The 16,397-nt window shown below is 56.0% G+C and overlaps 1 protein-coding gene across 5 annotated transcripts in view; it reads right to left on the reverse strand.

Moving 5' to 3' along the window:
- Nucleotides 1-10,982: 10,982 nt before the first annotated feature.
- The window catches only part of SCUBE1 (signal peptide, CUB domain and EGF like domain containing 1), a 134,624-nt gene continuing 129,209 nt past the window's right edge, over nt 10,983-16,397 (reverse strand). For all 5 annotated transcript variants that reach the window (XM_047743349.1, XM_047743352.1, XM_047743348.1 and 2 more), the window contains 4 exons: nt 15,063-15,260; nt 14,234-14,386; nt 13,800-13,879; nt 10,983-11,857 (listed from right to left, as the gene is read on the reverse strand). In XM_047743349.1, the coding sequence (XP_047599305.1) occupies nt 11,705-11,857; nt 13,800-13,879; nt 14,234-14,386; nt 15,063-15,260 (584 nt within the window). In that variant the 3' untranslated portion in view covers nt 10,983-11,704. The remainder of the gene's footprint in view (nt 11,858-13,799; nt 13,880-14,233; nt 14,387-15,062; nt 15,261-16,397) is intronic.

Here is a 16,397-nt window from a genome sequence, read left to right on the forward strand (position 1 = left end):
AGCCCCACCCTGGAGCTCTCCGGGGCCCAGCGCCCAGTCCTTCATTAATATCCAAAAGACATCATTCTGGAGACTTCCATGGGTTTTAGGAGCTGTATGCCACGAGCTGGGATAAAGACCAAGTAACTGTTGCTTATTGTATCGGAGAACAAATTCACACCCCATGACGTTCACCCCTTTAAGGTATACAATGCTGCGAGTTTGAGTGTGTTCATTTTGGGAGCTGGGGTCGTGTACAAACATCGCCAGGGTCTAGCTGCAGAAGGCGTCCATCCCGTGAAAACTCTCCACTCTTGGCAGACACTTACCCACTTTCTGTCTCTAGGGATTTGCCCCTTCTGGACGCTCATGAAATGGAACCACACAGAATCTGGCTTTTGTGCCTGGGCTTCCTTCACGGAGGATTGGATTTGCAAAGTTCATTCATTCATAACTTAGCACGGATCGGTGTGTCGTTTCCTCACATGGCTGAGTGCTCCCATCCCACCGTGTGGGTTTCCCACATTGTGTTTGTCTGTAGGGAAGTTCATGGGCATTTGGGCTCTTTCTACTCTTTGGGTGTTTTCCTTTTTTTAAATTTAATTCAATTTATTTATTTGTTTGTTTTATTTTGGGGGTGTTAATGAGTCACCCTGCGGTGAACATTCACGTACACATTTTCGTGCCAACATTTCAGTTTTCTTGGATATACACAACCCGGCGTGGAATTGCTGGGTCACAGAACGGGTTTACTAAACGAGGACCTGCCAAACTGTTTTTGCACATCATTGTGAAATCTATTCCTAAATATTTTATCATTTGTGATGCTATTGTAAATGGATTTCTTTTAAAACTAGGCACCAGGGGCACCTGGGTGGCTCAGTGGGTTAAAGCCTCTGCCTTTGGCCCAGGTCATGATCCCAGGGTCCTGGGATCGAGCCCCGCATCGGGCTCTCTGCTCAACGGGGAGCCTGCTTCCCCCTCTCTCTCTGCCTGCCTCTCTGCCTGCTTGTGATCTCTGTCTGTCAAATAAATAAATAAAATCTTTAAAAAGAAAACAAAAAACAAAACAAACTAGGTGCCATGCCCGGGTGGAGCCCAGGGTGGAGCCCAGGGTGGGGCTTGAACTCCCAACCCTGAGATCAAGATCTGAGCTGAGATCAAGAGAGTCGGACACTTAACTGACTGAAATCCCCAGGCACCCCTGAATGGATTTTTTTTCTTAATTTCATTTTCAGATTATTCGTTGTTGGTACATATGCTGTAGTTTTTTGAATCTTGGTGTGTTGGTAACCGATGGCCAAGAAAGAATTCTTGCAATATCTTTGGCGCAAATGGGGGTTTTTATTAAAGCACGGGAACAGGATCCGTGGGCAGAAAGAGCTGCTGCCCCCCAACGCCCCTGCCCCCCAACGCCCCAACCCCCCCCGCCATGAGTGAGAAGCAACTGATGATAGACTTTGGGGTTGGGGGAAGTAAAGAGAAGGGAAGTTTCCAAAGGATTTTCATGTGCTATAGAAGACACAAGGGGTACCAGAGGCCTCACTTATTGTCAAACCAAGGTTGTTTTTCCCTCTAGCAAGGTGCTAAGCATCAAAATAGTAGGGAGTTTCCGGGAGGAAGGTTGGTTGCTCTCTGTCTCCTTAAGCACTTGTCAGTGGGCTGCAGGTTATAAGGACAATTTTATCTACATTCCTTCTACCTTTGTTTCCCACATCATATGAAAATGTAATTGTTTTTTAAGGATTTTATTTATTTGAGAGAGAAAACACATGCACAAGCAGGGGAGGGGCAGAGGCAGACTCCCCGCTGAGCAGGGAGCCCGATGCGGGGCTTGATCGCAGGACCCTGAGATCATGACCCGAACTGAAGGCAGACGCTTAACCCACCGAGCCACCAGGTGCTCCGAAACGCAACTGACTTTTGCAGGTTGGTCTTATCCCCGGTGAGCTTGCTGGCCTCATTTATTAGCTCTAATAGGTTTTTTGTGGATTCCTTAGGGTTTTCTGTGCACAAGGGCAGGCCATCTGTGAATGGAGACAGCTTTCCTTCCTTCCTTGTCTCATCGTCCTGGCGAGAGCCTCCCCTACTGTGACTAGAACGGACACCCCGGTCTTGTTTTTGTATATCACATTAAAAAAAAAATTAATTTAATGTAAATCGCAGTGGAGCTAAGCTAGCAGTTACAAGAGTTGCAGGTGTAGGACACGGTGATTCCACGCCTCCCCACATCGGCCGCCGCTCACCGGGACAAGCTGCCCTTGCCCTGGCTGAGTGGCGCTCACGGCTGTCGGACAATCGCGTGTCCCTGCCGCCATCGCCCACTGACAGACGTTTCACTTCTGTAAACGCGAGGCTGGGGGGTAAGAGCCTCTCCATTTACACCCGCAGAATTCACCCGCACCCCCCCTGACTCTCATGAGTCAGGCTTCACTTTTGCCAGCCTAGCGCCACAGTGGGGTCCGTATGTTGGCTTCCTTCGTATTTCTGTTTCTATTAACGGGGCTGCACATCTTTTCTAATATGAATCGGCCACCCCCCTCTGGGGCCGCCACAGCCCATGGAGGCCAGAAGGAGCTGGAACAGGGGGCCTTCCGCTCTCTGAGGAACCTGGAATCCCTCTTGGGCTTGGCGGACTGGGGAGTAAGTCCACTCACCCCACGTCCTCTCCTCTTTGTGAGCGGGGCTGCGCGTCCTCCCAGCTCATCTTCCAGCCTGAAAGAAGCCGGCCTTTTTTGTTTTTAAGGATTTAATTTATTTATTTGTCAGAGAGAGCTCGAGAAGCAGGGGGATCAGCAGGCAGAGGGCGAAACAGGCTCCCCGCTGAGCAAGGAGCCCGATGTGGGACCCGATCCCGGAAACTTGAGATCATGACCTGAGCCGAAGGCAGACGCTTCGCCGCCTGAGCCCCCCGGGGAGCCCCTGAGCCTGTGCTCCTGGGAGCTTTGGGGGGGAAATACAGTTGAATTGTCTGGTGTGTGGTGTGTTCAGCGGATGTCATTGTTTGCTTCTTAGACTTTTTAAACATTGTGGCAAAATACACAGAAGACAACACTTTTAATTTTAATCATTAAAAACCATGCATTTTGATGGCATCAAACGCATTCATATTGTTTACAACCATCACCACCATCTGTCCACCTCCAGAACTTTTCCATCTTTCCTAGATTGAAACTGTCCCCACTGAACTTCCCCTTGCCCCCTCCCCAGCCCCTGACGCCCACCACTCTGCTTTCTGTCTCCTCTAGGAGACGTGGGAAACAGAGGCAGAAGGAAATGGAGATAAAATTAAATGTCTTTATAATCTGTAGCTCGCTGACAAATACTTGAGGAGACAGATTATAACCTTCCTCCAGGAAACTCCCTACTGTCTTAATGCTAATGCCTTGCTAGAGGGAAAAACAAACTTGGTTTGACAATGAGCAAGGCTCTGGTATCTTGTGTCTTCTTTTTTATTTTTACTTTTATTTAAAAAAAATCTTTTTTTAAATATTTTATTTAGTTATTTGACAGACAGAGATCACAAGCAGGCAGAGAGGCAGGCAGAGAGGGAGGGGGACGCGGGCTCCCCGCTGAGCAGAGAGCCCGATGCGGGACTCAATCCCAGGACCCTGAGATCATGACCTGAGCCGAAAGCAGAGGCTTTAACCCACTGAGCCACCCAGGCGCCCCCTACTTTTTTATTTTTTAAAAATTTTAAAAAAATATTTTATTTATTTATTTGACAGAGAGAGAGAGAGAGAGAGCAAGAGAGTGAGAAAGGGAACCCAAGCAGGGGGAGTCAGAGAGGGAGAAGCAGGCCTCCCGCTGAGCAGGGAGCCTAATGGGGGCCAATCCCAGGACCCCGGGATCCTGACCTGAGTGGAAGGCAGATGTTAATTAGAGAGCGACCCGGGTGCTCCCTCTTGTGTCTTCTTTAGCATATGAAAATCCTTTTGAAATTTCTCGTTATTTCCCCCAACCCCGAAGTATATCATCTGTTGCTCCTCTCTGATCCCCGGTGTGCTGGGGGTCAGCAGCTCTTCCTGCTGAGTCCCGAGGCTTTAATAAAACCACTAGTTTGATGGAGGCGTAATACTCCATTGTACATATGACCACATCTTCTTTATCCATTTGTCTGTTGAAGGGCGTCTTGGCTCCTTCCACAGTTTGGCGACTGTGGCCATTGCTGCTATGAACATTGGGGTACAGATGGCCCTTTTTTGGTTAGATCTGTATCTTGTATCAACATGGACGGGACGGGAGGAGATGATGCTGAGTGAAATAAGTCAAGCAGAGAGAGTCAATTATCATATGGTTTCACTGACTTGTGGAGCATAAGGAATAACACGGAGGACGTTGGGAGATGGAGAGAAGGGAGTTGGGGAAATTGGAGGGGAGAGGAACCATGAGAGACTGTGGACTCTGAGAAACAACCTGAGGGTTTTGGAGGGGAGGGGGGTGAGGGTTTGGGTGAGCCTGGTGGTGGGTATTAAGGACGGCACGATTGCATGGAGCACGGGGTGTGGTGCACAAAAAATGAATCTTGGAACACTGAAAAAATAAAATCAAGTTTAAATAAAAACCAAGCCAAACCAAACCACTAGTTTGCACCAAGGGCCTCTCAAGAATTCTTTCCTTGGGGTGCCTGGGTGGCTCAGTGGGTTAAGCCTCTGCCTTCTGCCTTCGGCTTGGGTCATGATCTCAGGGTCCCGGGATCGAGCCCCCCCTCCCCGCCCCCATCAGGCTCTCTGCTCGGCGGGGAGCCTGCTTCTGCTTTCCTCTCTGCCTACTTGTGATCTCTCTCTCCATGTCAAATAAATAAATAAAATCTTAAAAAAAATTTATTTCTTTGGACACATGGGTGGCTCAGTCGGCTAAGTGTCTGCCTTTGGTTCAGGTCATGATCCTGGAATCGAGCCCTAAATTGGGCTCCTTGTCAGCAGGGAGTCTGCTTCTCCCTCTGACCCTCCACCTGCTCCTCCTCCTCTCTTTCTCTCTCTCTCTTTCTCAAATAAATAAAATCTTAAAAAAATGATTTAGGATGCCTGGTTGTCTCAGTCATTAAGCATCTGCCTTGGGCTCAGGTCATGATCCCGGTCCTGGGATTGAGTCCCACATCGGGCTGCCTGCTCGATGGGAAGCCTGCTTCTCCCTCTCTCACTCCCCCTGCTGTGTTCCCTCTCTCACTGTGTCTCTGTCAAATAAATAAAATAAAATAAAATAAAATAGACTAAAAAAAAATTCTTGGCTCTTGCCACCGGACCCCACTGAACCTTACCTACATGCAAAACGACACCCTAGGGACCTCGGGTAAGTGGAATCACACAGTATTTCCCACAGGAAGTGGAATCTGCTGCTTGTGAGTGGCTTCTCGAGTTCAGCACCAGGTCCCCCAGGCTTATCCTGCTTGTGGCTGGTGGTCGAGCCCTGTTCGTGCCGTGGAGGGGCCGTGCGTTTATCGGCTCATCCGCGGACGGACGCTTGGGTTGCTTCCAACTGTTGACTATTGCGAGTCATGCTGCTATGAACACAGGTGTACAAATATATTTTCGAGACCCAGCTGTGTAGATTCTAGAAATTTCCTTAGACTTTTAAATCATTGCGTTAAACCAAAAACCAAACAAAATGAGCCAGAGTAACCTTTGCCATTTCCTGTCACTTATTTGGAATATTAGTATCACTTATGAAATTGCTTTTTTCTCCTGTCGAGGGCCTGATGCTGGAGGCTTCTCCGCATTTCTGAGGAGAGGAATGGTTACCAGCCTTTTTGGCGGTCTAGGTTTCTTTGAGAATCTGATGAAAGCCGGGGGTCGTGTTCCCAGAGAAACACATTCACGTGTGCGAGCATACACGGCGCTGACTGTGCGTCCAGCTTCGAGGGGTCCTAGATCTCCCAAGGCTCAAGGTGACCGTGACTCCGAGATCAAAGCCACGGCGGAGAGGAGCAGCTCTCACTCACGCCACCAGGCATGAGAAACAGTGGACCTGGAGCTTTGATGGTCCACCTCCCTGCGGCTCATCTAGGAACACCTCGTCCCCGAACTTCGGGTGCCCTTCACATGCGGATCTCAAACCTACTGCTTTGCCTTCCAGAAGCTTCCGGAAGCTCCTTTACTTGCAGCCCTCAATGATAGCCAAGGAATGTCTGAAAAGTGGTGTTTTTTTTTTTTTGATTCTAGTTGACTTTCTGCCCCAGATCATGACCTCCGATGAATGAGAGAAAGGAGCAACATTTAGGTTCGTTTCCTGTTTATTATTAAAGTGATTTCCACAAATGTTTAATTACATGCATATGTATGAACACGATGGAGAAGACAAAACCTTGAATATTCAAGGCAACTAAAAGAAAAACATGATTGTGCCGGTATAGGTCACTCTTGTAGACAGAGGGGCGGCCAAAGTGCCTGGACAGTACGGCGCCTGCACGGATCCCGATGGAGGCTGGGGGAACGAGGCCCAGCTCTCTGCTCCTCTTCCCCCCTCCCTGGCCCCTGCCCCTCCCCCCCAGGCCCCCCAGTGGTGTTCAGATACCCCATTTCAAGAGCGGTATGGGCTGGGTCTGCCCAGGCTGTTCAAGGTTCTAATCTCAGCAGGCTATACCTTTCCTGGGGATCTCCGTAGCCTCTGAACAGGGAAACAAAGTCCTGGGCATCAGCGAGCTTTCTTTTTGCCCCTACTTTTCAGTCCATGGTCTGCTGAGGGGCACGCACATTGTCTCACATTTGTGCGCCCGAGCTGGGAAGAGGGGCCGACGGCGGGCAGGCAGCATCTGTCCGGGGACACGCAGCGGGGTAGCGCCGGGCTGCGGCTTACCTTGCCCTGTGGGCCAGAGTCTCAAAGGACACGTCCATCCCGTCCGTGCAGCGGAGAAGGCAGAAGCCGGGCTTCCTCTGAGTTTCTAGTGCTTGTTCCACAGGGAGGGGAGGTCCTATGTCCACGCCTCCTCCGCCTCCCTCCTCTCTACTTGCCACATCCCTGCCCCGGAACTCCCCAGCGCGTTTCCTAAGCCATACAATTCAGTCCGTTGATATCTCACAGACAGACATCTCCTACCTTGGGTTTCGATGGGCTTGGGTTTGAGTCTCAGTTCCACCAACTACTAGCTCTTCCTCGCCTGGGACACGTCACCGGGCCTCCTAGAGTCTCCCCGTCCACGTCCGAGGAACGTCAGGTCCCACGCACCCCCAGGGCCCTGAGGATGGTCCCCTGCAGCCTGGCGACTGGGGGGCTCAGGCTTTCACTGCTTCCTGCTGAGACTCGAGGGGCCCAGTTTCAGAGGGTCCATCCGGTGGCTGGGGGTCCTCAGAGAAACAGAGGGTCCTGCTTTTTGGGGGCTGCCTGTGCAGGGTGCTGGGAGGGAAGGCGTGGCCATGCCTGCGGCCTCTGGGCCTGGGGCTGGCCTGCCCCCTCCCACCACCCTCGCCAAGCCGCCAGGCAGCCTGGACGCTGCCCACTGTAGCTCCTCCTTGCCGCACCTGCGTCCGGCATACAGCAGGCGCTCAGAACCGCGCCTCCAGGGGCAGCCATCTGGGAGAACACGAGCTCTCTGCTCTGACGTGTGGACTGGGAATGTCTCTCAAACGTCGGTCCTTCTGCCTTTGGCCAGAATGAAGTTGGCTTGGTGCTGTCACCCGGTTCAGAAGGGCTGAGTGGCCCCCATGTGGATCCGTGGCGAAGAGAGGGGCCTGTTGTGTGTGTGTGTGTGGGGGGTAGAGGCCGCTGTCCTGGGCAAGCTGGCTGAGCTCTTCTCTGCCTCTGTCTCTGCTGGTGGAGGACGGCGGCCACATCCTGAGGCTGGGCGGGCAGTAGCTCCTCCCTTGGGAGATGGACCTTGGGACTCCTTTGGTGAGCCCTGCTCCGTCTGCCCTCTGTCCACACTCGCCGTCCTGACCCAGGGTACTGGGACAGGAGCACTGGGCTCTGTCCAGGGCCAGCCTCAATCATCTTTATCTCGGGGACCAAGAGGAACTTTCCAGAGGAGTCTGCCAGCCCCATGGCTGTGGCCTCTCTCCTTTCTAGGAGCCTGGCACACGGTAAGCGCTCAGCAAATGTTTGCTTAGTGACCTAACTTAGCTCAGTATTTTATTTTCCTCCTGAGTGTGGTGGATGGAGGTGTTCAACTAATTACCCCATCCCCCAAATGTCACTTAGGTGCCCACTTTAGGTCCAGCAGGCTGGGGCCTCTTGTCGTGGAAAATGGGTGATCTTGGCCGTGTCCCCAGGGGAATGGGGGTGCAGGTAGGAAACACGGGTTTTAAGGATTGAAGGAAAGAAGATCTGTCTTTGGGCTCCCAGAAGCCGCCTCTTGGGGCCATTGCTCTCTGGTGACTTTTTGGCCCGGGTTACAGTCCTCTTTCATCTGCCTGTCCCAAACCAACGGATGGCAGGAGAGAAAGCTGTCTGAGGCTGCCACCTTGGGCCCCATGGCCTCCTTGAGTCTGTCACCATTCTGTCTGCCAGGACGGGCTGGCAAGGACTGCCCCTGGGGAGCCAGAGCTGGGCAGAGCACGGTCGCCACCACTGGCCAAGGCCACCTGTCAGGGCGAGGGGCACAGAGTCTGAGACTAAGTGGAGACCCTGGGGTGGGAGAGCGGCCAGCACACCGCCACAGCTGCAGGCTCAGGCAAGAGCAGCGCCGGGGAAAAGCGGCCTCGTTCGGAGAGGCAGATGAGGTGACCCCAATGTTCCCTCGCTGAGGGCCCAGCTGGCCACTGGACCTTGAGGCCAGTTCTCTTCTTTTCCTTGGCACGTGTCCATGGAAGCAGAGAGCCAGGAGACGCCAGGGGTGCGGGGTTGAAGGGCTTCTTCCGGGTCCGCCACTCCTGGTCCCGCCGCCACCCGGCACACGGTGCAGGGGCACCTCGGTCTTCCACTGCCACCCTTGGAGACCCTCCCCGGCTGCCCCACGAGGCGCAGAGCCAAGCTCCTCAGGACTTCCAGGCTTGGCAGCTTTCAGTCCCGGCCAGCTGGGCAAGATTTTTCTTCCAGAAGCTTGATCCTTGGCTCTTTGCCTTGGAGTGATCGATTGGCCCGCCGCGGAGGGTCCGTGCAACGCGAGGGGCGGTGGTGGCTGGGCTGGGCCTGCGGCTGCTTGAGGCCAACGTCCCATCCAGGAGCAGGCCATGCTCCTTCTGGTCAGCCCCTCCCTCGGGCAGCACAGGCCTCCCGCACCCTTGTCCTGTGCTCTTCTTCCCCGGGACTCACTGCGGGGACCTGTCCTCTCTGGGGCCCGTCCTTTCTACCTCCACCTGCTCCACCGGCGCCAACCTGCCACCAGCTTCTGCAACACGGGAACATGGACAAACGTGCTTTGTTGCCCAGGGAGCTCTCCCCCCGAGCCACCAGGCTCCGATGACCGGGGACAGATCCGGTTTAACAGATGGGACCCTCAGGTTCCCCAGGGTGGGGATGAGGGCTGACATTAAGGACAGACCCCACTCCTGGCCTTTGAGTGCCCCTGATGGGAATGTGTTGGCAGCCGGCAAGTTGGGGTCGCTAGCTCCCTGGTACTTGTGAGGGCAAAGGGTCCCACATCTGTTCTGCTCTGCTGGGGGAATACCGGGCAGGTCTGACCACAGTGGCGGGGAGAGCCATGGATCATGGGGGGGCTCCCATTGGAAGGGCCGGTGGGTTATTGGGGTTTGTGGGTGGCGACGGTCCAAAACCACCCAGAGGGGCGGCATGAAGTGTTCAAGAAAGGTTAGAGCTCCTCTGGTCCTCTATGTTTTGAGAACATTATCAAAAACCCTTCTCCTGGGTGGTTGTTATTGGAAGCCTGTTCTGGAGGACACTCACGTAATTCCTGGGGATAAGCAAGGACTCGGAGGGAAGACAGGGGTCTTTCTGGAGACCGAGGCTGGCCTTCAAGGCCTGTGACCAGGGGAGGGTGATGTGGGCCGGAACAGAGCTCAGGGCTCACACTGACCTGCCCACCAGGCCCCTTCCAGACCTGAGTTGGATTTTGGCAGAGAAGGCGCTGGTGGCAGCGTTCATTAAACTGGGGACTCGCTGTTGCTGATGTGGGTGGTAGCAAGGAACGATTTGAGCCCCCAGCCCTGTTTTGTATTGTGACATCGCCACGGCCTGCCTTGTCATCGACCCCCAGACCCTGGTCGCCTGGCCCCAAGCTTCACCATCAGTGGCGTGCCATGGATGGGTCTCAAACCGAGCCCATTGCTCAGCACGGGTGTGGAGGCAGGAGGAGGAGACAGCCTAGAGGCACCTGGGACAGGTGACTGGGATTCATTTTAAGATTGTCCCATGTGTTTTGCAACTGTGAACATTTGTTACCCTAAAGATACAGACTGCTTCCCACGCATGGCTCACAGGCGGCAGCCAGCAGTCGGTTAGCAGGCGAGGACTCAGAGCGGCAGGGACGTTTCTGGCTGTGTCCCGGTGCTGGCTTCCTGACCGAGGGGGACACCATGCAACGGGGTCAGCCTCTGGCCTTCTCTTCTTTAAAGACAGACTCTCAGAGGAACCCCAGCGTGGCACAGCAGAAAGTAGACAGCGCTCCTGGGGCCAGGCCTCCAACACTGGCTGCCTGCCCTCCGTCTCACGTTCTCTTCACTGGTAAGATAAAGGGGTGGGCTGCTGCCCTCTGAGGTCTCTTGCGGTGGCACAGCCTGTGCTCACGTGGAGATAGCCTTGTTTCCCTGTGGCACGAGGCCATGGCACAGACCCCAAGGTCATGGCCTCAGGGCCAGCACAGGTCCCTTTCGAGATTTCCTGCTGGGCCTCGGTACCCATAGGAAAGGGCCCAAGGGGAAATGGCCTTCTACAACATTCTGTCAGAGGGCAACACTCCAGCAAAGCATCGGGGCCCAGTTCCCAAAGAACGTGCGTTCCAGAGCGTGTCCTGAACCAGCGCGCGCTCTCCGGCCTCACAGAACCAGGTGGCAAGCACCTGGAGGGGCTTCAACCCAGGGAGGCTGGGGGCAGCTCGGGAGGGAAGGCGTGGGGCTGCAGTTCGCATTTACAGTTACTGAAGAGGATTTTCCTAAAGTACCCACAGATAGAGGTATATTATATTTATATTTATATAGATATAGTACTTAATTGATGCTCTATCAAGGAAAAGCACAAATCTACAGTTTCCTCCGCTAGCAGCTCTTCTCTGTCCCATCACAGAATCCTTAGAGCTCTGCCACATGGCGCCTGCGTCCCGGACCCAGCTGGAGGACAGGGGTGGGTGCCTTTGCCGGTGCAGACACTGGCTCATCCAAGCTCCCCAGACGCCCTCCCACACCCCTCCTCCCACAGCCTGGCTTCCTGTCGCAGATGATGCCTCCCAGAGCCTGTCTGCAGACAGAGGCAGTCGCGTCCCCCTCTCTCCTGAGGCGCCAGGCGAGGCCACATGTGACCCCCAAACATGCAGCTTGCCCAGGCGCTGGCTGCGCGGCGGCACAGAGTGTCCCGGCCCAGGTGGGTCCGCTAGTGCCGCTCAGGGAGGCTGCCTCCCCTCCCGGGACGAAACAGGCCGAGGGAGGGAGGGAGCAAAGCCGCCCGCCAGAAGCAGTGTTTTCCCAGCCGGGCGACCTGAGGAGCGCAGCGGCCCAGGGTCTCCGCCTGGATGTGGTCTCACCCCCACAGGCTGGTCCGTGTTTCCGAAGGGCAGACGCTGTGGTGACTTCCCAGGGCAGCGTGGAGGCCCGCAGAGCCGCCTTCCAGCCTCTCCTGTGGAGGGGAGGCGCCCCTCCCCATCGGGATACCCGGCCATCCCCGAGCGGGGCAGCTGCCGGCATTATTTGTAAGGCCGCAGGAACCGGGAGACTTTGGAGCGCAGCAGCTTGATAAAGGACCGCGGGAACATCTCCTTGGACTCCTGGGCTGTGTATTTGAAGTAGTTCTGGGGGTGCGCCAACACATCGAAGAGGGCCTTGATGAGCTTCTTGTCCTGCAAGACACAGTGAGGCGGGTGGTGAGGCCGAGTCGGGGGCGGGGGTGCAGGCCTCTTTGATGTCTGGGGCCCTGGCGGGGCCTTGGGGGTGTCTGCAAGGATGAGGGAGGAGGAAAAGACTGTGCTGCTGGGTGGGTTTCAGACCCCAGGGACTCTCTTCACCGTGAACTCTTTTTTGATTTTTTAGAAAAGATCCATTTATTTTACAGACAGCCCACATGATGGGGGAGGGGCAGAGGGAGAAGAAGAGCAGAGACTCCCCGCTGAGCACAGAGCCCAGCCTTACTGTGGCTTGATCTCGTGACCCTGAGATCATGACCTGAGCTGGAACCAAGAGTCGGACCCTTCACTGATGGGGTCATCCAGGTGCCCCATTTTTTGATTTTTAAAAAAAATAGTTTATTGGTTTTAACTCTTGACGTCCTAATAGCATTTTATTTAAAAAGAGTTCTGCAAAATCAAAGAAAACAAACCATCGCATTGAAACCAGAGGACACGGAGCGGGGCAGAGGGTTTAGAGGCCGACAGATGGAGGTCGGAAAGCTGAGCCCTCCTGTAGAGGCGAGCACACGCTGCGTCCTGAGAGCTGGGAGGGAGCCTGGCCTGCAGCGGAGCTCAGGACAGGGTGCTGGGAGGGTGCAGCTTCGGGCACCGGCCAGAGGCTGTCTGCATCATGTCCCAGTGTCAGGTGAGACCTTGGACACATTTGCTGTCCAGCGTCTGCTCTGTCCTGGCGCACACTCAACGCTCTGTCACGGGCATGCACGCACGCTCACACCCTCGCCCTTGAGAAACACGCCCCCCGCCCCCGCCCCGTGTGCTGGGCGCAGGGGCCCATGCTGGGGACAGCAGGTCAGGCAGGAGCTCCTGCACCTCCTCTGCCTCCAGGGAGGCCGGGGCCCAAATGATCCTAGACCACAGCTGACGGCAGGACCAGCAGGTGCCAAGAGCCAGAGCCTCGTGGGACTCTAAGAGTCTGTGATCCGCCCAGAGGAGGGATGCCTACGCTGAGAGCAGGACAGGCGGATGCTCACGGAGGAGAGAGGCCTCAGCCAGGGAGCGGAGGGAGTGTGAAGGTTGCAGAACGGCTTCAGAGGCAGGTGGGGGCCATGCCCAGTGGGGCCTCCCGGGCCAAGGTTTTTGTCCTGAGTGACGGAAACACTTCTAGTTCTGCAAAGATGCTCCTGGCGGTAGGGTGGAGCCGTGGGCAGAGGGCCAGGGCGGCAGGGGAAGGGCCAGGAGGAGAGCCGGCATCGTCTGCCGGATGGACCGATGGAGGGGCCAGCACGGGCCTCCGGTTCCCACTGCACAGATGGGCTCCAGCTCTGCTCCTGGGTACAGCAGCATCGGGGCGAACCTCTCTGCTTACAAAGTGCCTACTGTGTGCAGGACTGTGCCAGATCCGGGGCTGGAAGCCCACACTCTGTGAGCCGCCCCTGTTTCTCAGAGGGCTTGCCCAGGGCCACCCAGCTGGGACGTGACAGCCAGGGAGCCCAAACCTGCTCCAGCCCCGTCCACCTCAGCTCCCAGGCTGGAAGTGTTAGCTCCCCAGAGGCTGAGCTGGGGCCAGACCACCAGAGCCCAAACAAATCCCTGGGTCAGGGCCCAGAGCTGGCCAGTGCCTGCCGTATGACAGACATAGAGCCCCTCGATGACAAGGTGGCTCTGCTTCTTAAGGTCACGAGCAAGATGAGGGGACAGGCAGTCCCAAAGGTGGGAGCGGATTCTACCGATTTTAAGCTCCCACAGCATCTCACAGATGAGGGAAGTGTAGCCGGCAGCTGGCAAGGAGCCCAAAGGCCAGTCAGAAGGTCCTGGGCTGGACGCCACCAGAGAGCCTGTCTCGGGCCTCCTGGTCTGCAAGGACAGAGGCCCGGAATCATCACAGGCCACCATCCCGGGATCACACGGACCCTTTCCCATAAAGAAGCTCACTCACTTTTAAAATTTCCTGATGATTCTCCGAGGCGTAGAGCCGTCCATCACGAACGATATCTTCTATCAACTGCTGGTAGTCCTCTGTGAAACCCACCGGCGAGGAAGGAAGGGAGGTGAAGGCACCAGACCCCGCCTGCTTCCCCCTCACCTTCTGCCTCCGCCTCCCCCTGCTCCACATTCAGACTCAGATCTTGGCCACAGGCACTTCTGCCTCTGAACCTCTGTACCCTCCACCCGAATTGTTTTCCTTGAGGCTTGGCTAGCTAGAAACTTCTATTCAACCCTCAAAACCCAGCTTGGGCAGTACAGCACGCTGAAGGCCACAGACACCACTAATGGCTCCTTCACCTGCACCACCCCGCACCCTGTATGTGTCTGTTGCCTCCATGTCCGCAGGGCCAGCCTGGGCCGGGCACACAGTACAGCCACACTGACCGTCGTAGGTGACATAGGGCACTTGGAATCCTTTGCCGCTGTTGCCTTCATTGGATTTGAACTGGATCCAGAGCTTCCGGGAGCGGGAGGTGAAGGCGATGGGCCTCTCATAGGTCTGGCAGGTCTCATAGGTGGTGATAGACGCGGGTGATGCTGGGGACAGAGTAGGGGGGCTGAGCGGTTGGTTGATCCACGACCCTGCCCCTGGCCCTCATCCTCCATCTGCAGGCCATGTGCTTCCCCTAGCAGGTCAGCCACCCAGTTCCCACGCCCAGTCCCCCAAACAGTCCAGCTCTAGGCTCCACCCATGTTACCTCTGCATCAAATGCCAGTCCCCACCCTCAACCCCAGTTCCTTCTCATCCTACAGAGCAGGTTTCTATGCCTCCTCCTCCAGGAAGCCTCCCTGACTGCTCCATCCTCACACTACCACATTCCTGCTCTGCCCTGGTGAACCCTTGGTCACTGCCCCTCTCTGTCGGGTTGTCACTGTCTTTCTCTGGCTAGCTGCTCTCCCTGGACAGGGCTCATGCCCATGCCCAGCACAAGCCAGGGCTGGGGCGGAGGGTCACAGCTGGGAAGTCCCCTCTCCCTGTGAGCAGATGAATAAAGGTGAGCCTGCTGACCCTGGGGTGCGTGGGGCTGGCCAAAGGGTATCCCACCTCCTCACTGCTCCCCGGGCAGCCTTCCTGAGGTGCCCTGAAGGCGGGAGAAGCTGACCTCCTAGAGCTCAGCCCTGTGAGCAGATGGTGGGTCAGAGGTGGCTGTGAAACCCCCGCAACGGGTGACCCTGGGTGGCCCCTCCGCTGCTCCCCTCCACCCATGCATACCGCTCTTCCTCATGACCAGGACGTCGCCGCACTCGTCCTCAACGGGTAGGAAGATCTCAGGGACCACGATGAGGATTCTGCGCTTGGGGGGCGGCGAGATGTGCCACACGCACTCGGCGTTGGCCGGGTAGTCGCCAGGGTAGTTGGGGGACTCGATGTAGCCTGTGTAGTCGCCGAGCTCGCCGCCACAGTGCTGGTCTGTGGGCACCGGGGCCGCACGGGCCTGCTCAGGCCTGCTGCATGGGGGACGGGGAGGGCGGGCCCTCGACAGCCCCGCGGCCGCCTCCACTGGCCTCCCCACCAGCTAGCCTGGCCCTGGGCCACTCTTCCCACGGGGTCGTCTTCCCGGGGGGCACCCTGTGACAGGCCCGCCCTGTGTCGGCTCCCCTGCCAGCCCTGCTCCTGCAGGTGGTGGTGCGAAAGCTCGGTGAACCCCCCGACTCGTGAACCCCCACCTCCTCTCTCCCTCCATGCCCTCTATGCTCCCTGAGCGCCTGCCAGGGGCCCGGGGTGGTCGCCCTCCCCGCCGAGCGGGAAGGCTCAGGGACAAGCAGGCAGCACAGTGAGGACAAAGAGACATGCCTCCCTTTGTAGCTAAGCTTCGGAACCCTTAAGAAGCCAAACACGGCATCTCTGTGAGCTAAAGGCTCCCAGCCTCAACCTTACAAAAGAAGTCACCTTAGGTCTGCAAAGATAACTGAACCGAACACTAAATGTATACAATTTTCTCGTGCCTTTTCGTGTATGAAACCCCTCACATCAAAATTCCTGGGAAACTTTTCATGTTTACCTCACCTTCCAGAAGCTTCCCTATTTGCTTTCTCCACTTTTACTCAGGAGGACGTTTCAACCCTGCCTCTGTGGAGCCCCACACTGTGCCTGCTCTTCTGTCCCCAGAGGCCACGAGCCCCGCGGGACCCTCTGGGGAACTGGGGCAGCTTCCCGTCTAGGGTTTAGTCCCCACCATGGGCCTTTGGGCTGTCCCAGACACGACCAGCAGCACAGGGAAAGGGGTAACTGGCTAGAAATTGATTGGGGGAGGGTACAACACCAGAAAATCGGTCCCAAAGGACTCCAAAAAATGAATTAAAAATATCTAAAGTCAAGTCTGTTACGCCCAGATGACTTGCCGGGGAAGCTACTTCCCGCAGCGTCTTATGCTGCCCCCATTTCTTTCAGCTAAACTGAGCTCCTCACAGACACAAGGAGGGCTGGGCTTCCTCTCGCGCCTCCACACCCGTCCACGCTTCGTGTCTGCTTCCTGTCCCCTGGGCTGGTCTGCGTCCACTTGGCAGCCCAGCCGCGCACGTGCCTTCAAGAGTGGCATGGCCTGGT

This window comes from Lutra lutra, chromosome 8 (genome assembly GCF_902655055.1).
Source record: "Lutra lutra chromosome 8, mLutLut1.2, whole genome shotgun sequence".
NCBI lineage: Eukaryota > Metazoa > Chordata > Mammalia > Carnivora > Mustelidae > Lutra > Lutra lutra.